The sequence below is a fragment of the Microcaecilia unicolor genome, chromosome 1, assembly GCF_901765095.1.
Source record: "Microcaecilia unicolor chromosome 1, aMicUni1.1, whole genome shotgun sequence".
Lineage (NCBI taxonomy): Eukaryota > Metazoa > Chordata > Amphibia > Gymnophiona > Siphonopidae > Microcaecilia > Microcaecilia unicolor.
Genome location: NC_044031.1, coordinates 639,235,210 through 639,258,771, shown reverse-complemented (window position 1 = coordinate 639,258,771; position 23,562 = coordinate 639,235,210). Strand labels below are relative to the sequence as shown.

Genomic DNA, 23,562 nt, shown 5'->3' with positions numbered 1-23,562 from the left:
TCTCACACACACACATTCACACACTCTCACTCTCTCTCTCTTTACATTTCAGAAAAAAAACATATTGCCCGTTTGGCTATTTCATTACATTACGCACAACAGAAATGTCGCCCGTTGTAACGGGCTTTACGGCTTGTTTAGTAGATAAGACCTAATTCTCTATTTAGTGTAAAATAAAGGTCACACTTTTTACAGGAAAAGTAGAATACTTCACCTCTGGATGAACTTGACTCATATTCATTGTAGATGTTAAAGTAAGTCAGAACTTTAAGGAAAAAGAGCAGTAAGAAGAATTTTGAACAAGTGAGGGCATGTCTCATTACTCTGTTACTAATACTGCCTTGGTCATCAAGATACAAGAAGAAATACTGTATGTTACAGATGCATGCATAGTGGGCTTACATTTAATTTAGAACTGGTTGTGACGTTCTGTTTATTCAGTATTTTTCTGTATATTAGTAGTATCTTTGTAAATCCTGACCCTTCACAAACCTATCAGTGGTTCCTCTCTTTGTGCATTAATGGGATCCATGTTTATCCTTGTCTGCAGGAAGGCACAGGAGAGCCAGAAGGAGATGAAGCTTCTCTTAGACATGTACCGTTCCGCTCCTAAGGAGCAGAGAGACAAAGTGCAGCTCATGGCTGCAGAGAAGAAAGCCAAAGCTGAAGTGAGCAAAGAGCCTTTTTTCCTCTTCTTTCTGCTCTGTGCAAAGTACTCCTGAATTTCTGGGTGCTCCTCAAAGAATTAAACCCTTTTCAAACATTTTTTAATTATTTTCATTTCTTATCTTTTCTATCACTATTTTTCTTTCTCCTTTGATATTACACCCATTGTGGGAGTGCTCTAATGTAAGAAACAATTTTTCATAAGTTCTACCTTCTTTCTGCTGTTCACTTCAGCAATGACTCTGTGGTGTCTGTTGTGGGAACAGAGAGCTTGATGCAAAAAGGCTGACAGAGCTGTGTGTGGATGTCTAAGCGTGTGGCGAGCATAATACCATGCAATGCAAAAAAAACTGAAAGCATGCAAATGTTATGCACAGAAAACTTATGGCTATTTTGGGGGGGTGGGTGCGAGTGTGCTGGACTTTCACAAAGGTTTCATGATAAGTGTGGCGGCTTGTGTGCATGTCCAAATAAAAGTTGAAAGTGTTGGCACATATGGGTGCTTTGTTCTTCTGTATCTACATACGAGCCTCGCAAACATTTTTGCAAGGCTCATATTTAGGTGCTGATGTGTTCTTTCAATTTAGGTTTTGTTCAGACACATTCACATGTCTCTCACATCTGTCTGCCTTAAAGACAAAACTGGAAGTTAAATCTCAAAATCTGGTATGAAATCCTTACTGCGAACCCTAGTATGCTGCCTTGGACCTAGTGGAAAAAATTCTTTTAGTAACTGTATGTCAGAAGCCCCTGATTAACTCTCTGCATTGCTGTGGAATACTCAATGGCCTCATTAGTATTCATTTTAATGCATTGTGCAGCCATGCATTCTGTGCAAGTTTAACACCTGTGCTCAATATCTGTCTGCATTCGCTCAGCATGCACAAGTTGTGTTCAACTTGTGGTTAACTTGTGGTTAGGCCTGTGGTACTTTTCTGGTTCGGTCCCAAAATTTGCCATGAGAGTGATACCATGTCCTCACATGTTTGCTGTCGGATAAGAGATCTTTCTCTTTCTAAATATAGATGAGAGAGATATATATTAATAGATCATTCTGTATGTATATCTGATGAAGTGTTAGTAGTATGCTGGTGTATGCTGGTGAAGTGCTTTTCATTGCTTTGCCTGTTTTCACTTTGATATTTCTTCCTTCACCTTCTCTTGTCTCGCTTCATCCTTTCAGCTGGAAGAACTGCGACAGCGACTAAAGGAGCTGGAGGAAAAGGAGAAGAAGGAAAGCAAGAAAATGGCAGATGAAGATGCGCTGCGTAAGATCCGTGTGGTGGAAGAGCAGATTGAATACTTGCAGAAGAAGCTGGCCATGGCTAAGCAGGTGATAGCAGCAGGGCCTAGTGGTGATCTCTGATTTTCCAATGGCAGATGCAGCTCTTGGGGAGAACTTTATTTCAAAATGTGTAACTTACGCATATTTGGTGGGAATTCCCTATGATATGGAAGTATTGGGATGAAATTTGGAGGGCAGTTAATAGCTTGTATTACCTCTTCACCCTCAGATTTCCACGTTGGGGTCAGTGGGAGAGGACAAAGTCAAGAAAAAACAGTCTAGAATGAGCATAGTAGCTGCACAGTGTGTGTTCTTGTGGTTCACTGGAAGCATGCGGATGCGTCTATGTTGTCTGTACGATGAATGAAGTGTCATTGGATAGGAATTATGGAGAAACTGACCGCCCTTAGACTGGAGAAATGGGACAATTCTGAGGAGTGCTGGAAGCTTCTCTCGCAGTATTTGGCTCTTAAAGAGGTAGCAAGAAATTGAAATGTGAAGGAAAAATCAACCGGGATGGGAAGGGTGATCGTATTAAATAGGCGGAAGCTTTCGTGTGAAGGGAACTGTTACATGCAGGTGGAGTTTTAGCTGTTATTTGGGTAATGAGATAGTTGCAGTGTGAATTAATTGTAAAGGGGTTATATATATATTGCTAAGATTAAGCCCTTATCCCTGGATTCTGTACATATGGTGCTCAAAACTGCACACACAATTGAGTAACGAGCTAATTAGTGCCAATAATTAGGCATTACCTATCAATTATCTGTGCTAATTGGCAACAATTTGGATTTGTGTGTGTATCTTGCTAATCACTGTTGTATAAAGATGCACACGCCAATCTTTTAGCACACAGCTGAAAAGGGGCTGTAGCCATGGAAGGAGCATGGGTGGATCAGGGGTGTTCACAAAAGATGCGTGCATTATTATAGAATTAGGGGGATCTGCACCTAATTTACGTGCAAGGATTTATACCAGGTTTCAGTTGGTGTAAATCCTCATGCCCAAAGTTGGGCACAGATCCCAGTGCTCCACGCTATTCTATAAATGGCGCCCAACTTGGAGCAACTTTTATAGAATAGCACTCGGTGTGCATTTTTTTTAGGAACCCAAATTTGGGCACTATTTACTGAATCTAGTCATTAGTGTCCAGGAAATCCTCATATAGGTCTTCCAGAAAAGAGCTGTCTTGAGTAATTCTCTGTTTAATTGCTTCAGACTAATGAACTAATTGCCTACAGGGGTAGAGATCTTAGGGGTGGAAGCTGATAAGTACAAGCCAGTTCCTCAAAGGATACTATCTTTGTGTCATCGAACAATTGACTCCCCAAAAAGCCAGCCTCTGAGATTCCCAGTGCCTAAACACAATGGGCCCAGCCCTAGAGGAAAGAGGGGGTCGGCTTGAGCCTAGCTGAAAGGGCTCTAATTGTCCAGTACGACTGAACTCTGATCCCCTCTCGACAAAGTAAGGCTGTAACTACTATTATAACCTTCAAAAAGGTTTGGGGAACTGTGGAGAGCCTGAACAGCATTCCCTGGAACTGATAGTGATGACCCAACACTATGAAGCGTAAGAAGTGCTGATGAGGGGTCCATATGGGAATGTGAAAATGTGCCTCCTTTAGATTCAAGGCCGTGAAATATTCCCCTTGATGTACTTCCACTATGACCAAGCGTAAGGTCTCCCTGCAAAAATGTCTCTGAAGATAACTGTTGACATGTTTGAGGTCCACCCTTCTTTGATACTACAAAATAAATGGAGTATCAGACTTGACCCTGTTCAAGGGCAGGAACTGGAGTTACTGCTTCTAGCTCTGTCAAGGTTTGTAAGGTGGAAAGAACCACTTTTCTTTTGTGCAGCAACTTGCCAAGAGGATTCTAAGAAATAATCTGTGATTGGAGAGGAGAACTCTAGTTTGTAACTGTCTCTGAGCTCTAGACAATTTTGGTCCACTCCTCTAAAAAGCCAGCAAGGCGACCTGATCTCTTGAGAAGAGTGGACTGGTACCCCATCATTGGGAGTAAGAGGTGGGGGCAGGCTTGGGCAGAATTCCTTATATCAACCTGAAAGGACTGCTTCTGTTGGTATCTGGACCTTGAAAGGAAGGAGCTCGGCCAGGCCTTTATTGCTTAACATACTTCAGATGAGAGCGCAATTGGTTTCTTCAAGTAAGCTGTGAGTCTGAGTCACCTAAATCCTAGACTAGCTTCTCTAAATCCTCTCCAAAGAGAAGTTTTCCCCTAAAAGGGAGTTTGGTCAGACATTGCTTGGAAGCAGTATCTGCTGCCCAGTGGCAAAGCCACAATAACTACCTAGCCGTAACTGCCAAATCATACAAAAAATACACTAAATATGCCAATACTGTCTCAATAGAAGGCAATTGAAATAAAGCGGAATCATCAGAACTGGTCAGGGAATCAGCAACCTGCTCTACACAGCTAAGACATTCCCTGGCTGCATAAGAAGTACAAACTGTGGCTTAAAGGGATAAGGCAGCCACTTCAGAGGAAAGCTTCGGAAATGACTGTAGTTTTCTATCCTGAATATTCTTTAGAGCAAAGCCACCTTCCACTGAGAAAGTTGTCATCTTAGTGACAACAGCAATCAAAGCGTCTGCTTTAGGGAGCTGTAAATTTTCCAGTTCCTCAGGAGAGAGAGGCTACAAGTGAGACATAACTCTAGCTACTCTCAGCCACAGGTACAAAAGACTTATGGATAGATAGAGAAAGTACCTGTATATAATCATATGTAAACTGCTTTTTGATTGTACCATAGAAAGGCGGTATATTAAATCCCATTACTCAGAATCGGGAGTGGACTATTGTGCGGAAGTAAATTCCCGCATAGTCTCATGAACAGGAAAGGATTTAGGCGGCTTTTTGGTGCTTGCCATTATAGGGTTCGTAGAAGGACTTCTAGGGTTTAGTCATGAATGCAGGCAATTTCTCTTTATGAAATATTCTGACTGCAGTGGGCTCATCACCCTCATCTCCAGGATGGTTCCCCCTCTTATAAAGCCTCTGATGCCAGTGGCTGAAAACCCCCCTCCTGCAGACTGTGGTGAGGATGAAGGGGACCCAAGGTCTACCTCAGGAAGGCTTTCCACATGTTCCCTTTTAGCTGCCAAATCTAGTAACAAATGCTGAGAAGCAGGCAGAGGAGGTTCTTTCACTGGGTGAACTCACTTCAGTAAATAAGGCTGATGTAATAATAGAAGCTCAAAGGAAAAAGGTAGCTGAGACTTAAATGCAGAATTAGAAGAGGAGGCTGTAGAATTGCTTACCTGCTGAGAAGGGAGCTGGGAGCTAGAATCAGGAAAAAAAATTGCTTTTGTGTCAAGATGGCCAATATTCCTATGGTCAGAGAAGAAACTGCTGCCTGTGATTGTGAAGAGGACAAAGATCTTCCTCCATGCAGGTATCCAACAGAGGTGCCATTATTTCTGAGGTACCCAACATCCATGGAGCTGGAAAACAATTAGTGCAGAACCGACATAGAAAAGAAAGGAAAACTGAAACTGCAGCTCAGCAGGCAACCGAGAAAGATCAAAAATTTAAAACAGTACTCACCCACAAACGTAAGGCTTACCGCTTTGAAGAAAAAGTGCAGGCTGTTTCTCTGAAAGGTTTTCTGTCGGGCTGTGAAGAATCCAGAGAATTTTACCCCCCCCCCCCCCCCCACAAAAAAAAAAAAAAAAAAAAAACAGCAAAGAGCTGCAGAACAGTCATTTCTGTTCTGTGTACCTTTTTCCATGTTTTTGTGTGTGAGGAAGGGGAGGAAGGCACCTAACACCACCAGGTGTACTATAGACAAAAAAGAGGGAATCCAAAGCACAAAAAACCAAGCCAACATGTTGAAAGAAGCACAGTGAGCCTTGAGGAATGGGTTGGCTTCACAGTGATATTTGTTAGATGACCCAACACGGTCCGTGTTTCAGCGCTGCGCCTACGTCAGGAGTCTTTGATGCTATAGGCTGTCTCTTGAGAGAGAGCCAGTGAAAAAATATTGGAACAGATTACAGATATCACACACATGGTAGAATGCCAAACTGTCTTACTGAAACACTGTGGAGTACGTGGAATTTGCATTTTGTATGATATGCAAGATCCATGTACTCCAGTGTTTCAGTAAGACAGTTTAGCATTCTACCATATGTGTGATTTCTGTAATCTATTATATTTTTTTAATTGGCACTCTCGAGAGAGAGAGCTAGCATCCAAGACCCCTGACGCAGGCGCTCTGCTGAAACACGGACTGTCAGGTCATCTAATAAACATCACTGTGATGCCAACCCACTCCTCAAGAAGAGAAGGGGTATGATAAAAACAAATGTTGCCTAAGAAGCAAACCTTTTTTAGCAGAATGGCAGTTCTAGATCATTCTGTGAAAGGGTAGATTCAGGAGTAATAATCAGAAAATATTATTTTATGGAAAGGGCGATAGATGCATGAAATGATCTTCAGTGGAGGCAAAAACTTTAATAGAATTCAAGAAAGCTTTGGATAAACACGGAGCATAGCTGGTTTGTGAATGGAAAAAGAAATAGCTTTGGTTTGTGGCATGAAATAGGAAACACATTGGGCAGATTTAGCTGATGCTACAACAGCAGCAGCAATATATTGATATATGCTGCAAATTCCAATTCTATCATAGCATGCCTCCCTGCTTTCCCTATTCATCTCTCAAACCAAAACACTGAGCAAACAGATCACGTTGTCCTTACTGCTGCCTCTCTCATTTGATTTTTTTTTTTTTGCTCTGATCTCCCAGGAGGAGGAGGCACTGCTCTCTGAGATGGATGTCACAGGCCAGGCCTTTGAGGATATGCAGGAACAGAACATTCGACTCATGCAGCAGCTGCGGGAGAAAGATGATGCTAACTTCAAACTGATGTCTGAGCGTATCAAATCCAACCAGATCCACAAACTACTAAAAGAAGAGAAGGAGGAGCTGGCTGAGCAGGTCTTGACCCTCAAAACCCAGGTAAATATGCCCTAGGGAGGTGGCCTCAAAATATTGGCCAGCAACATGACAGAGAGGGTGGGTGTGAGAGGATAAGAGGAGTTTGACAAGAACAAAAACATGAAGAAAAACAAGTCTACACGGAAACATTTGGAAAAGATGAAAGAAAAATTATAGCATTTTAATGTTTTTTTTGTTCTGTGTTCTTTCCTTTCTCTTGTATACCACATCCATGCCCACTTCCTGATTCTGTAGGTGGATGCACAGCTGCAAGTGGTTAGGAAATTGGAGGAGAAGGAGCATCTGCTGCAGAATAACATCAGCACTGGAGAGAAGGAGCTGGCACTACGCACACAGGCCCTGGAAATGAACAAGCGTAAAGTGAGTGCCCAGTAGTACCACTGATCCGTTCTCCCTTGAAAAAGCTTTGCCTGGCGTTACAAACACACTGCCCCCCTTTCTGTCCCCTGGGGACATTGTTGAAGCAATCTTTGGTAGTGCCACTGTACCCATCTCAACTTTCATAGAAGCTCTTTGGGTGTGGGGCTTATCTCTGTACTTATTTACCAATGAACCTGGGAATTCTGTAGCACAGGAGTCAACTGTATTCTTCAAAGCAGAAAGAAAATTATAGAACTCTCTTGGATGAGTGATGTTGTCTGGTGGAGCTTGGGACAGAGAAAAGTAGTAAACAAAATTATGAGCTTCCTACTGAACTCAAATGTAACTCACTGTGGAATAACGAGAGATGTGAGCTAAATCCAAGAAAGGGAGGATTAGCATGGTTAGAACAGCAGGCTTAAGAACCAGGGAAGACAGAGTTCATATCTCAGTGACCCTTCATCTGATCTTGGGCTAGTCACTTAACCCTCCATTGCCTCAGGTATGGACTTAGTATTTTCCTGTCCTTAGAGGGCTTACAATCTATCGTCCCTGAATGTAACTCACCTTTAGCTTCTGTTGGGAAGGCGTGAGCTATTTCCATTGGTCTCAGAGGGCACACCTCAGTTCATTCCTAGGTAAGAGAAACTTTTTCAAACTAGTTCTTTTTAAAACTAGGTTGCCACTTCTTCTTGTCCCGCTTAGAACCTCTAGTTGGTGCATTTTTATTTAAGGGTTTTAGGTGTGGCCATAATTTAAACCATCATTGGTCAATTCAATTTTTCAGCATCCAGAAAGGAACAACATGCATTCTCAGAAACCTTGTCTGCTAGCCATGCATTTACTTGGCCTTCGCCTCGAGAATATTTTTTTTTTATACAGAGTCTGAGCACTCCTGGGGATCAGCTTTATATATCAGAAAGCGTCTCTCATCTGGAGATATTACCCCTGGAAGAGCCTGCTGGCTAAAAAGTCTCTGGTGGAGGGTCTTTCAGTTTCATTAAGTAAATGACTGCTACTATTCCCTTTATGTTAAAAGAAGAGGAGGAAGAGCACAGGGAAGAAATATTGAACATCCTCCAAAATCTCTCCCCACCCCCACCCCCCTAAAAAAAGAACTTTGAGAGCGCTCATTCACAAAATCTTACAAATGCACAGGTGAAAATGCAGAACTCTCTCTATGCAACCTGTAAATAATAAGGCTGATACCATGTGCAGAAGCTAGAAGACTCCAGGAAAACATGGATGTGGGAATCCCTAGGAGACTTTCCAAAAGCCAAAAAAGGGGGGAAGTAAGATGGACTAGTGGGCTTTGACCAAGGGTCAAATATAGCGGGAAGTCTATGGTTTAGAAAATTGAATATATCTAAAGGTTCAATACAATAAAGACTTGACACAGAGCCGTTTTTTGGCAAATGAATGCCTGCTTCAGGAGTCCTTGTTTCTGGTCAGTGCTTGAATTGTCTCGGATTGACCTCTGTAACTCTTGAGTTGCAACTGTACTGATTAAAGCTTGTAAACCAAAGGGATGTGTTATCTCAGATGCTGCAGCTGAGAACACATGGGAAACCTAAAAAACACTGACCTATACAGGGGTATCAACGTCACTATTCTTGTGGTTTATATCCTTCTGGCCGTTGTCACCACCTTGTCTTATTGTTTCATCACCTTTTGAAATCCTCAGACACCACCGCCTTAAGATTCCCCCTCTCCTGAGCTGTGCTTATCACTCTTGCTTCCTATCTCGTACATCTGTTTTTGGATTTCTGCAGTTTCAATGAAATTTTAACTGCCAGACCTTTGACCATTCTTCTAATTTTTGGAGATCTGTTCTCATGGTTTCTACTCCCTCCTGGATATCCACTCTGCGATCTTCACGTCATCCGCAGAAAGGCAAACTTCTTCTGACTCTTGCCTTTTTGTGGATTATACAAAGATCACTAACAGCGTGGATATCTTGGTGGGAGTAGAAAGATATAGTGGAACTGGAAAAGTACAGAGAAGGGTGATCAAAATAATTAAGGGGATGGAAGGACTCGTATGAGGAAAGGCTAGAGGTTAGAGCTCTTTGACAGCTCAGGGGGGGAGGTATGATAGAGGTCTATAAAATCTTGAATGGAGTGGAATGGAGGAACTGGGGAACTGAGGAACTGAGTTCGATTCCCGGCACAGGCAGCTCCTTGTGACTCTGGGCAAGTCACTTAACCCTCCATTGCCCCATGTAAGCCGCATTGAGCCTGCCATGAGTGGGAAAGCGCGGGGTACAAATGTAACAAAAAAAAAACATGAGTTAATTGTTCATCAAAAGGTACAACGACTAGGGGACACTCCATGAAGTTACACGTTGAAAACAAATTGGATAAACAAAAAGTTAAGCAACTTGGTGGAGCAATGTAATTGGGTTTTAAAAAGTTTCAACAAATTGCTGGAGGAAAAGTCTGTAAATTATTAACGTAGAATGGGGAAAGCCATAGCTTATGCCCGGGATTAAGTAGCATTGAATTGTGCTACTTTTGGGGACTCGATTAAGTACTTTTGACCTGGATTGGCCATTGTTGGAAACAGGATGAACCCTTGGTCTGACCCAGTAGGGCAAATCTTATGTTCTTTATTGGTTAAAATTTAGTCTTCATCAGAAATGTAACTACAAATAACAAGAAAGAAAACCCATGCTACTAAACTTTGGAACAATCAATAAAATTTCTTTGGTAAATTATTCTTACTTAACAAGTGTTTGTGATAAATTGTTCAGCTATTGCTTTGACTTTCTTCTTGGGGGCCAGCAGGCACTAGAAGCTGCACAGCAGGCAGATGAGCTGAAGGCGCAGCTGGAACTGGCACAGAAGAAGCTGCATGACATTCGAGATGAGATTGTTGAGAACAGTGTCTCAAAGGAGAAGGACACCTTCAACTACAAGCGTGCGCAGGTATAGGACTTATTCTGCCTCACCCTCACTCCGCCTCTTCTCTTTGCTCCAGCCTTCCCGTTCACCATCATCTGTATTTTCTCCTTCCTCTCACTTTGTTTGTGGCTTGCTTTTGAAAGAAATAGGTTGTTAAATCAGTTTATCACTAGAAATGAATCAGCTGTTGATCATAGGTAGTAATTGATGGCAAGTCAGTTTTAATGATGTTTAGTGTCAATCAATGACAGGGCATGTTTAAACATGCCCAGTGACGAGCTAACTACAGAAAATGTATGCTAACACAAGCTGCCTGCAGCCCCTGGTAAGAGTAGAGGCTGACTGAAACTGCTTTTTTTCATTTTTTGCCAGTACCGAAACTTCTACCAAAACTGTCTGATTTCAACCAAAACTGCTTCTGAAATTCGCCACCTGGTTTCGGCAAAATCCAAATCTGAAAATTAGTTTGGTGGTTGTGAACATGAACCAGTGGTGCCTGCTGGGGATTGTCAGAGCTTGGATCTTCTGAATCCCACAGTCTCTGCTAAACCCACAGTCACCACAGGTTGCTCTTTCATAAACCTTAGCGGCTGCACACAAGTTTGATTAAAGCACTTGCATTTCATCATACCCAACAGAGCCTGGAAATTCTTTAGAATCACCCAAATAGTATCCGAGCCAGAATATATATAATAATGAAAGACCACAATATCTGTTTGCAAAAGAGCCTCCACACACACGAAACACAGCTAATGAAACGTGGAAGTAAAAGCCAAAGTACTACTACTACTTATAATTTCTAAAGTGCTACTAGACGTACGCAGCGCTGTACACTTGAACATGAAAGACAGTCCCTGCTCGAATGGCTGATTTTTATATCACACTCGAAGTGACATCTAATATCATAACTCCAGAGAGAAGCTAATTCCTTAGGAGTTTATCTCAAATTTACAGATTTCAATTCCTGCTAAATGTTTATATCAGAAGCATTTATTTAGAGCACTTTGTTTACCATATAAACTACTATGCAAGATCAATACAATGCAAATATTCTTGTATTCCACAGCAACCTTAAGTTCTATTTGGATCATAGTTAGACATTCAGGCAATGCCTAAAGAATTATTGAAACTTATATTGCATAATAATAATCAACATAAAATTTTTCTTATAAGAAAAGCTTTCAAAAACTTATGAAAAAAAGAATAGGTAGTAGATCGAATCTGAGCCGGTAAAGCATTTCAAATGTGAGTTGCTAAATATGTGAAACTGAAGGACCATTGAAAAGAAATACAAGCACTGGCGTCCCTGAGGAAGAGATATTGAAACGAGAGTTCTTGTAGGACATGGGAAACTCTGTGTGATAGCGACAAAGTTGAGAAACCATACCATATCCAGCCAGTGCTTTGCTTAATCATGTCATATTACTGAGACAGAAGCCGATCTTAATGAACCTTAGGGTCCCAATGTAGTACTAGGTTTGCTGAATTTACACATGTTTTGATTTAACAAACATTTTGGTAGCTATTTTCACGTTACATAGGGTTTTGGTTTGCTCAGAGAGAGAAAAAAAAAAGAGCCAGCACATAGAGTAGCATGATGTATAGGGTTACGTAGTGAGTCGCAATCAAGCGGCAAGCCTCACTGAATACTTATGCTCGGCTGTTATTCACAGCCTATATATAATATCTCCCATTTATATATATTTCTTTCTTTCTTTCTCTCTCTCTCTCTCTCATATATATATATATATATATATATATATATATATATATATATATATATATATATATATATATATATATATATATATATATAAAAGTAGTGTTTTATTTGTGTGCTTTTCAGCAAACATAGTTTTTTTAGAATAGTGATTGACTCCTTAATTGACTAAATATGTAAAACTGGTAGAAAACACTGTTTTATAACTAATGCCTCTTGGGCTAGGATACTGATACCACAGATTTAACCGTGTTTGGAAAACCTATTAAATCCAACATGTAAAAAGGAGCTTTGCCTTACAGGATATTAAAAACCATTGTGTACAATTTAAACCAAATATAAGCCCCTACTGGCAGCCAGTGTAACTTTATCAACGAACTCTTTGTGAACAGAAAATGCCAACCGAGCAGCATTTTTTTGGATCTTCTGTAGCTTTTTTTTTAATGAAAACTTTGAACAGCCCAAATATATTGCAATAGTCTAATTGTCCCAATATCAGAATCTGTAATGCCAACCTGAAAACTAATGGCTCTAAAAGTCTTCTGATTTTCCTTAATTTTTTCAATAATAAAAATGATTTCTATATCAAGAAATTAATCTGTAATTCAGGAGGTAAGGTACTTGTTTAGGAGGAGTTCTAACCTTTTTAGTACATATTAGAGAGTTGCATGGAGACAGAAATTTCACTCATCTCCATGCATCCCCAGTGCAATCTAACCCATACCCACCAGTACCTGTTAAGATCCTCCATCCCCACCTGTACTCGCAGTAGTTTACATTATTTACTTGCTTGCAGCCATCTTGTTTCCTCCCAACCCCAATGGTCTCCCATGGTTTTTTGGATGGTATCACTATTCAACCAGTGAGTGTTCCGAGCCTCACCCTGGTGTTCCAGCTGCCTCTCTAGGCATTCCAAGCCTCTAGAGTCACCAGAGATTTTGACCACACTCCCTTGGGAATCCTGTGGCAATTTTTTCCATCCCTGCGAAATTCTTACAATCCCCATTTCTGTGCAGCTCTCTAGTACATACGAGTGCTACATTACTGTGATGTCTGTCTTATGTACTAAAAAAGTTTAACACCGGATCCAATCTACTGCTATGCTGTTAGAAGTTGAAAATCTTCAGGTAAGTGCATTTTTTGTTTCCGTTTTGCCAGCACGTGGAGTTTACAGTGAACTGTTATATCTGAAGTGTTCAGTGATTAGAATGGTGTTATAGTATTGGTCACTGTTGGCACAAAGTTTCTGAGCACACATCATTTTTAAACATATTTTTCTTGGGTTTATTTATATTAATTTAATGATCCATGTATTTTTGGTACTATTTAGCAATTGGATATTAGATTTGTGTGCTTATGCATATTCATTGTGGGTATCCTAAAAACCTGACCTTCCTGGGGTTCTTGAGGACCAGACTTTCCTACCCCTGCTTCAGAAGGAACTCTACATATTGCTGTTTGTGTGTTGTGAGCACCCCTGATCAACAAGAAGTTCATCTTCTTCCTCCTGTCTCCACAGGAAGACATCTCCCGCCTACGCAGGAAGCTGGAGACCACTAAGAAGCCAGATATGGTCCCCAACTGTGATGAGATCCTGATGGAGGAGATCAAGGAGTATAAGGTCAGGGATGGTCCCCATCAATACTCATCCACTGCCCTTTCTTTCATTCCGCCTGGCTGTGCTGTAGTTTTTCTGTCTCGAGGATCTCACCCTCCCTTCATCTCACATTTTCAAACAAACATTTGATCTTTTTATTGCCAGTGATACCAAAGTTGATAATTAAACACTGGAAAAGGAAAAATGAGCAATAGGGAGGGATGGTAGCAGTGTAAAGGTTGGTGGTATGTTTCTGAGCCAGTAAGGGAGGCTATCCCTCTGAGCTATTGGTGAAGGGGGTGGTTGGAGAGCAGAAGGTGATATTGTGCCTCTGAGGTGATGGGAGAGGGGACAGTAGTATTGTGGAACATGACTCTGCTACAAGACAGTACTATAGGAAATGGTAGTGATGCGGAGCATGATACTGCCCCTCTGAGGTGGCAGGAGAGCAAACTAACTGTGCAAGCACAATGTATTGCTCATGTGGCTGTTCTGACTCGGGTAGGAACAGATTTCTTCTGCTCTCACTCATTTCTTCAGTTTTCCCCTCTCTCTCCCTCCACAGGCTCGCCTGACATGCCCTTGCTGTAACATGCGGAAGATGGATGCTGTCCTTACAAAATGTTTCCACGTGTTCTGCTTTGAATGTGTGAAAACGCGCTACGACACCCGACAGCGCAAGTGTCCCAAGTGCAATGCCGCCTTTGGTGCTAATGATTTCCACCGCATCTACATAGGATGACTCTTGTACCGCTCCCTTGTCCTGGAAACAGATCAGTTGGCGCCCTTGTGCCTCCAGAGACTCGTGTTTATAAGGTTCATAATATGGCCTTTTATCTCAAGTATTCCATGTTCTTGTGCAGCAGTTTCATCCGCCACCTGCAAGCTGCTTTGCTTCATTTCTGAGTTTGCACCTGTTAGGGAGCCATCGTACGTGGTCTTTGCCACTGTGTAATTCTGTGGCTTCTTGTGTAGGTTGGTCAAGCACTGTAGAATGCACCTCCCTTTAGGGTGACTTTGGTGCTATTCTTTGGCTGACCTCTGGGTGTCACTATCACTGGGAGTGTACCTACAGCATCCTGAGCCTCAGCTGTTGCCATCTGTGTTAACAGAACCAGTTCACAGGGTGATCTCTACTGAGCAGCACAGACCATGTTTAGGCCTTTCTGGAGTCCATCTCTGTTCACCTTAATTTTATTTAGCATTACAATGCTACTGTCCTTATCGGTCACAGAATGTGTAATTTAACCACCACAGAGGACGACATGGTATTAGCAAAAACTGATTCACTTTATTAAGGTGAGACTGGCTGAGGATACAGAACTTGAAGTCTGCTAGAGTCCAGAGGTATCTTGCCAGGACTTAAGTAGCCAAATGTGTAACAAGACTGAATCTGGTGTCACCTCTGCAGCAACAGTGACACTTAGTGGACATTATATATTCCAGCTGTGTGTTATAAATTGCATTTTTTTTCTGTGAGAGACAGAAAAAGTAAACCTTTGTTTTACTTGCCTTTCTTATTTTAGATCAGTAGTATTGATACAGGGATGTATCTTGTGGTCAGATCCTTCAAGAGCCACAATAAAGTGACATCTCAGAACCTGAAAATGCAAATTTAAGTATCCATTTTATTCTGAAGGAGTTGGCATAAATGAACCCCTGAGCAAACATGAAAGTGTTGAATGTTGATTTTAGGTGATGGGTTGAATGAAACTGAGAGAAATCCTCATTGATAACAGCATAGCCTGGTGAGAGAGGTCCTTGTATATGAAACCCATGTGTGAGTCCTCTTTCTGTTGTATAATTCCTTTTCAGAAATAGTTGCATGTGTGTGCCTGGTGACTTCCATATATACATCCCTGCAGTGGCATTCCTAGTTTATATCTGTGCACTATTAGTGTTGCATTCACATTTGGCTGTAAGGTGTCATCCTGACCTGAGAAAAATCCTGGATTTCAGGACTTGGTTTTATGAATCCATGGGGCAGCTGACTAGGAATGAGAGAAGGACTGTTGTGCTAAAAATTAATTACAAAAAATCAGGAAGAACAAATCCAACAAACCAAGTTAAACCATAAACTCACTATAATAAACTTGGGTTCAAAATAATTTCTCTTTTTTTATATATGCACTTTAAAAAAATACTATAAAGTGTTTTAAATTGTTTTAAATGTGCTCAGACCATACCGTTTACACCCATTATATCCCCAAGAGGAATATGTGGTGGTGTCACAATGGAACCGTCATTGCACATATGATGTTCCACCTCCTAATATTTGTGTATGTACATACAGCTGAGCCCAAGTAGATCTTAATCACCGGTGTATGCGTATATCTATAATACATATGTATAGGTCATAAACTACTCACATTAAATACTGTTAGACTTGAGCTCAAACCTCTGCCCATAAATTATGGTGCATTCCATATTACCATCTGATACATGGATAATAAAACATACAATTCAACATTTGTTTGAACCTAAAGGAGGTATATGTTAATTCATGACACCCTGATCTCACTTCCCCCACATATCTTACATAAACCAACCCACAATGTGATATACACACATATTCACATAATTATTTCACTTCCCTTGGGGTATATTGTGCTCGTGCTTCATTAAAATCACATATCATTCATCCATTCCAATCTTGCCATCATAATAAATTATATTCATTATATATCATAATAAATGATGGCAAGATTGGAATGGATGAATGATATGTGATTTTAATGAAGCACGAGCACAATATACCCCAAGGGAAGTGAAATAATTATGTGAATATGTGTGTATATCACATTGTGGGTTGGTTTATGTAAGATATGTGGGGGAAGTGAGATCAGGGTGTCATGAATTAACATATACCTCCTTTAGGTTCAAACAAATGTTGAATTGTATGTTTTATTATCCATGTATCAGATGGTAATATGGAATGCACCATAATTTATGGGCAGAGGTTTGAGCTCAAGTCTAACAGTATTTAATGTGAGTAGTTTATGACCTATACATATGTATTATAGATATACGCATACACCGGTGATTAAGATCTACTTGGGCTCAGCTGTATGTACATACACAAATATTAGGAGGTGGAACATCATATGTGCAATGACGGTTCCATTGTGACACCACCACATATTCCTCTTGGGGATATAATGGGTGTAAACGGTATGGTCTGAGCACATTTAAAACAATTTAAAACACTTTATAGTATTTTTTTAAAGTGCATATATAAAAAAAGAGAAATTATTTTGAACACAAGTTTATTATAGTGAGTGCTAAAAATTAACACAGAGAATGAGGAGAGAGTAGAGAAATCCAGAGCTCAGATAGCAAATAGGACTAGGGGGAGGATTTGGATTCTTCATGGCTGATGCAGAAGACTGAATACATTCTTCAGAGTTCTGTGATCCTGAAATACTTATGGGTCGGTGGCAGAGGCAGCCTTGTTCACCCACTGTATGGAACACAGCATGTGAGCATTTTATTTTAGTTCCCTTCTGCAGCAATTGTGTGCGCATACGTGTTTAAATTGAGCATCATTTTTCATGTTTATTTTATAAGGTAGTTTACTGGGGATGAGGTAATTGCCACAGGGATCAATCAGTTCTTGGTCTGTTTCTTTTTAAAATGTTTGTAAGCAATATTGCAGAAAGACTGATAAGGTTTGCAAAACTTAAAGAATGGCCTAAAATTTGGCAACGATTTAGTGCTAAACATTGCAGGGTCATGCATTTGAGCTGCCAAAACCTAAATACACTATAGGGGGTGAGTTTCTTCTGTGCACATAAGAGTGGGACCTGGGGGTAATTGTATTTGATGATTTCAAGGTGGCCAAACAGGTAGAAACGGCAATGGCAAAAGCCAGAAGGATGCTTGAGCAATATGGAGAGGAATGGCCAGCAGGAACAAGGTGATAATGCCTCTGTCAAACCCCATTTGCCGTATTATTCTGGTGACCACACTTTTAAAAAGATATAAACAGGGTGGAATCTGTCTAGAGTGCTGCTATTAAAATGATCTGTGGTCTTTGTCATAAAAGTTTATTGGGACAGAATTAAAGATATCAATATTGTGTCCTTTGGAAGAAAGGCAGGAGAGGAATGATATGATGGATATTTAAATACCTGCAGGAGGTGAGTCAGTTGAAAGGAAGTGCTGGAATGAGGGGGGGCATAGGATGAAGGTGAATTAGGTTAGTATGGAGTAATATAGGGAAATGAAAGGGTGGTGGATGCATGGAATTGTCTCCCAGTGGAGGTGGAAATGAGGACTTTGTCTGAATTCAAGAAAGCATGTGACAAGCACATAGGATCTCTAAAGTAGAGGGAGGAATTGTAGAGCGTAGTAGCAGGTGTAGATGGGTAGACTTGTGTGTTTACCCCTCCTGTGCTGTTGCTTTTTTAAAATTCTACTTGGGTCTCCATTTGGTCTGCTCACCTGTTTGCTGGGCAGACTTGATGGGGCAGTATGATTGTTGTCTGCCATTATTTTTCTTTATACATTTTCTTTGCAGCCTTTTGGTGCTGTACCACAGTTGTAAACCAGTGTCAGTGGTGGTGGTACAGGATGATGTGGCCCGAGAAGTTTCACATTCTAATTAAATAGTTGAAACATTCTATTCTGGATTTTTTATTCCGCTTTTAATTTATGATTCAAAGTGGATTACAAAAAGTAGCATCCCAGTTGGACAGAGTATACAAACTTTAGTCTACAATATAATCCTATACAAATGAAAGATTACAAAGAAAACAAAAAGGTTTATAATGTCTTTCAAAAAAGACTGTAAGATAAGCTGTTCCATACTCTTGAGCCTTCAAAAGCAAAAGAACGTTCCCAAACAGACTTCAGTCTCATATCTTTTATTTTTGTTACATTTCTACCCCGCGCTTTCCCACTCATGGCAGGCTCAATGCGGCTTACATGGGGCAATGGAGGGTTAAGTGACTTGCCCAGAGTCACAAGGAGCTGCCTGTGCTTGAAGTAGGAATCAAACTCAGTTCCCCAGGACCAAAGTCCACCACCCTAACCACTAGGCCGCTCCTCCATAGGGAATATCGAGTAAAGTTTTTAGAGCTCTGTAAATGACCTCAGACCAGGAAATGAAATGAAATTACCTTCCATGGCAGAGTTCATGCCATAGATTCTTTTATAGATCAGACAAGCTATCTTAAAACGGATTCAAGGTTCTAGTCTCAACCAATGTAAATCTGTCAATAGAGAACTGACCTCACTATACTTGCCAAGACCATAGATCAGCCTAGCGGCTGGTATTTTGTTGAATTTGTAGCCAATGCAACTGTTTATACACTATATAAGGATTCACAGTAATCCAATAGTGGAAGTAAAATTGACTCTGCAGTTGAATGGAATCCATTAGGGCTCAAAGATGCTCTAATCACTCTTAATTTCCGTAGTTAAAAAAAAGTCCTTGCTAAAGCATTGATCTGATGTTCAGAATCAAGGATTTTACCAAGTACTTTTGATTTACTATCAATTTTTAAAAAGATACCAGAAGAAAGATTTATCATTTCTAAAGAGACTTTCTTATAATCCCCAAACCATACAAGATTTGTTTTCTGTGTATTGAGCTTTAGAAAATTAGCTACAGCCCAGTCCTCGCCTATCCTTATATGTTGTTTCAATAACAAAAGAAGTATGTTCCAAAGTATCCTGAACAGGGCTTAAGACATAAATATCATCAGCATTAGGATAAGATTGTAGATAATCACCTAAGTGTGACTCATGTAAACATTAAAAAGTTGGGGTGATAATGGGAATCCCTGAGGAACACGGCAATTCGGTTTCCAGCTAATAGATATAATGCCATTCTTTATAACACTATTGCCTAGAACCTAAAAAAAAGATGAGAACAGACCCCCACAATCCCCATTCACTCAGTCTGAACAGCTGAAGATCATGATCCAAGGCATTGAATGCCGCTGATATATCAAATTGCAGAAGCATAACTTCTTTACCCAAAGCTACGTATCGCTTTATTTCTATTGTAATCACTAAAAGCACAGTTTCGGTGCTATACATTGGGCGGAAACCATGCTGAGAACAGTGCAGATACATAGATTCTTCTTTAAAAAAAAAAAAAAAAAGCGAAAATTGGGAATTCACTACAGATTCCAATAACTTTACCATTCAAGTCTACAGGTCTAAACTTTTCCACTTGGGTGAGATCCCCATCTATATTTTTAGGTATAGGAGTCGAAGCAATAGAAGCTATTTCACTAGGATGAATACCTTCTGACAACACATTATTGATTTATTCAGTAAGCCAAGCTAAAATTTGAGAAGGAATCGCTGTTAAATAAAAAGATGGGCAAATATTTAAATAACTTCTTCTCCTAGCCAGCCTACCTAAGATCTTTTCAACCTCAGCAGAAGAGACAGTAGTAAATTCATTCCAGTGTCTATCTGCTGGTATACCATCCATTGTGTTAGTCTGGCACGCAGTCAATATCTGAATAACACTGTTAATTGAGATGGATAACTGCTGAATAGCATTAACCTTTGATTGAAAAAACTTAGAATAAGTCTACCACATCTGCTGTTTGTACCTACCTGCTTTGCAGCCCCTCATTACCTCTCTACCCTCATCTCCCCTTACGCTCCTACCCGAAACCTCTGCTCACAGGACAAGTCCCTCCTCTCAGTACCCTTCTCCGCCACCGCCAACTCCAGGCTCCGCCCTTTCTGCCTCGCCTCACCCTATGCTTGGAATAAACTTCCTGAGCCCATAAGTCAAGCCCCTTCCCTGCCCATCTTCAAATCCTTGCTCAAAGCTCACCTCTTCAATGTTGCCTTCGGCACCTAACCATGTCACCTCTATTTAGGAAATCTAGACTGCTGCCCCAACTTGATTGACTACACTTTTTGTCCTTCAGATTGTAAGCTCCTATGAGCAGGGACTGTCCTTCTTTGTTAAATTGTACAGCGCTGCGTAACCCTAGTAGCGCTTTAGAAATGTTTAGTAGTAGTAGTATGGTCTGAATCTGTTATTTTGCTCCCATTTCCTACTACTAAGGTCCTTTAAACTACTCTTTTGCCAACTTTTGTTTCTCACATTTCTTCTCTCCCTTCCTCTTCACATAACCCCCTTGGCCTTGTGCTGCGCGTGCTATGGACTTTGTTAAAACATGCTTGATATTTCAATGTTTGTATCCTATCTCCCTTTTCTTTCTTCTAGAGCAGTGCTTACCAAACTAGTTTGGCCTACGACCCCATTTCCCAGTCAAAATCAATCTTGCACCCCTAGCCAAATCTTTATCTTCTCTATACACCTACTTGTTGCTTCAGCCATCATTTCCATTGCCGCCTGTCTCCCACTTAGTCCACACAGGCCAACAGGGTGCTATCATTGGCTGGTGTGGGCTAATGACACCACTCTCCAGGGATTTTTTTTTTTTTTGCTACTATGGTCATAAAACCAAATGGCAAGCCCATTTCAGAAACGGTGCACTAGAGAGTACATGCACTGTTTTGGTGACCCAGGTGAGAAATGCCTCCATATTGTTAATTCCCTTTGGAGGGGCATTTTTCAACGTCATCCATCTTAGAGCCATTTTTGAACAGGAAAAATGTCTGCTTCCCTTTCAAAAATGGATGTTTTTGCAGAGAAGATGCCTAAAAAGAAGAACCATTTTCCAAACTGAAACGTCCAATTTATGAACCAGGCACAAGCATATCTGTGGCATCATTTTGAGAGAAATTGCCCACAGATGTTTCTGCAGATCATGGAGGCAAGTAGTGGTCAGTGCAGTGCACCAGAAGAGGTACTGTGAGAAGGCTTAAGAGAGGGAGAGATCTTCAGTGGTAAGAATTTGCTGGGAAATGTTTTTAAACTTCAGGAAGGTAGACTTACAATTCAATAGGTAACCTCAAACTTTATTTTGTTACTCTGCATACTTAGCAAAGGAGTATAAAGAATAATTTTTCTTAGCATATTTTGAGGCATATTTTCAAAGCACTTTGGGAGGCTAAGTTCCATAGGTTTCTATGGAACTTTGGGAGGCTAAGTGCTTTGAAAATGAGCCTGAAAGTCTGTTACAGCTCCATAGGCTAGCATTGAAGGAGCTATTTTACAGTTGCTATAATATCAGTATAAAGCATAGCTAATAGCCCACCTCTTTAACATTGCTTTTGACTCGTAACCACTCGCCTCCACCTACCCTCCTCTCCTCCTTCCTGTACACATTAATTGATTTGATTTGCTTACTTTATTTTTTGTCTATTAGATTGTAAGCTCTTTGAGCAGGGACTGTCTTTCTTCTATGTTTGTGCAGCACTGCGTATGCCTTGTAGCGCTATAGAAATGCTAAATAGTAGTAGTAGTAATAGGCACAGGAAGCCTGAGTTTAGACATTAATTCCCACCCACTCCTAGCCTAATCTCTGATTTATTGGCCCTTGAACCAATTAGGAGGCTACAAATTTAATTAGAGCGTCTCTATCAGTTAGTAATTAGTTCTACTTAGATCCATAGAGGGGAAACTACTAATGATATTAATATTCATAAAAAATAAATTGCATAGCCTAGCAATCTTAAGGAACTTTAGTTTACATATTCCCACTCCATTAGCAATTTCATTAAAAAATCACCAATACTAAGATGCAGAAAGCAGTCCAGAAGCGAGATAGGGAGCTATCCAGTCTTTTGCACTGTGTGTCATATGTTTGACTATCTCCTAGTTGGTTAGAAGTGTGTACTCTGTGCAAAGAGCTCCTAGCACTCAAGGAATGAGTCAAATCTCTGGAGGCTAGAATAGTAGATTGGGAGGAGCTAAGGCAAACGGAGAAGTTTATAGAGGAGGCCTACAGGGATACAGTAGCGAAGTTCCACCTCCTGGCAACCTCTGAGCTGCCATGGAGGACAAAGGTCTCCTGGAAGGAGAGCATCACTGTGGATAGGAAGTGATCCTGTAACCAGGACCTACCCTCCAGGTGATACACTATCCTATCACACAGAGGAGGGTCTCCAGAGGCTTCTGTCCAGGAGGGAATGGTTAAGTCAGCTGTTGTAGTTGGAGATTCTACTACTACTTATTTCTATTCGATCATTAGGCATGTAGTAGATAGCTGGGTGGCTAACTTTCCCCCTTATAACAGCAGTCTTGAGAACTTTTGTACATGTTTTTGTAATGTCATCTAGATTATTGGTAATGCTTCATTTAATGGTATCAAAGTTGCTGTCTTCAAAATATTACAGATAGTTCAAAAATATGAATGTTAAATTGATTAGTGGCTCCAGAAAATTTGGCCATTTGACCCCATTGCTCCATCAGGAACACTGGCTACCAGCTAGTCATAGGATAACATTTAAAATTGTCTTATTGTTTGTAAGCTCTCTATCTCTGTTTTTTCAGAATATCTTTCACATATTCTGATCCCTGTGTCTCTACCAGAATATTGCATTCCTTGCTTCAAAATCATTTGGTGCAATTTTTTCATATTATCACTTTGGACATGTCACGAAATGCCTAGCCACTCACCTGGGGTTTCTCAAATTATTCCCAGTGATTTGTAGGTTACTGGGGTCATGCTCTTCTCAGTGGTCCCACAATTCCCAGAAAGCATCACAGACCCAACACACAAACCACCAGGATTCGTTATCAGTCCAGACAGGCAGAGGCAATAAACAGTTGTTTATTGTCTTAAAAATATATATTGAACAATGAACAAAACATTTGCAATCAGCAAACAATAACAGGTAACTGAACTATGGATCAATTCTAACACTAACTAAAATTTGTTTACTTTCTAAAAAGTACCTGGGGAGATCAGGACATATAGCTGCTCACCAGTTATCAAACATAAGTATTTTACAGGGCTTCAGCAAAGAGCACTCTCTCCTCTCAGGCTCAAACTGAAGCAATGACCAGGAGCTGCGGGGTAATTTTAAACTCCAGGCCAATCAGAGCCTAAAATAACAATATTTGAAAAAATCTGGCTACATCCCTGCAAGGTACTTCCTATTATTTGTGTTAACTAAAGAAGGAATCATTCACTTATGTAACAGCTTTACAGCAAAGAAATA

General features: G+C 40.6%; 1 protein-coding gene across 4 annotated transcripts in view; it reads left to right on the top strand.

Annotated features, from left to right (window-relative positions):
• RNF20 (ring finger protein 20) overlaps window positions 1–15,011 on the top strand; it is a 55,012-nt gene extending 40,001 nt beyond the window's left edge. For 3 of the 4 annotated variants that reach the window (XM_030221592.1, XM_030221583.1, XM_030221575.1), the window contains exons 14-20: window positions 551–668; window positions 1,850–1,999; window positions 6,723–6,935; window positions 7,170–7,295; window positions 10,079–10,222; window positions 13,438–13,539; window positions 14,081–15,011. In XM_030221592.1, the coding sequence (XP_030077452.1) occupies window positions 551–668; window positions 1,850–1,999; window positions 6,723–6,935; window positions 7,170–7,295; window positions 10,079–10,222; window positions 13,438–13,539; window positions 14,081–14,257 (1,030 nt within the window). In that variant the 3' untranslated portion in view covers window positions 14,258–15,011. The remainder of the gene's footprint in view (window positions 1–550; window positions 669–1,849; window positions 2,000–6,722; window positions 6,936–7,169; window positions 7,296–10,078; window positions 10,223–13,437; window positions 13,540–14,080) is intronic. The other variant, XM_030221598.1, reaches the window with a different exon arrangement.
• The last annotated feature ends 8,551 nt before the right edge of the window (window positions 15,012–23,562 follow it).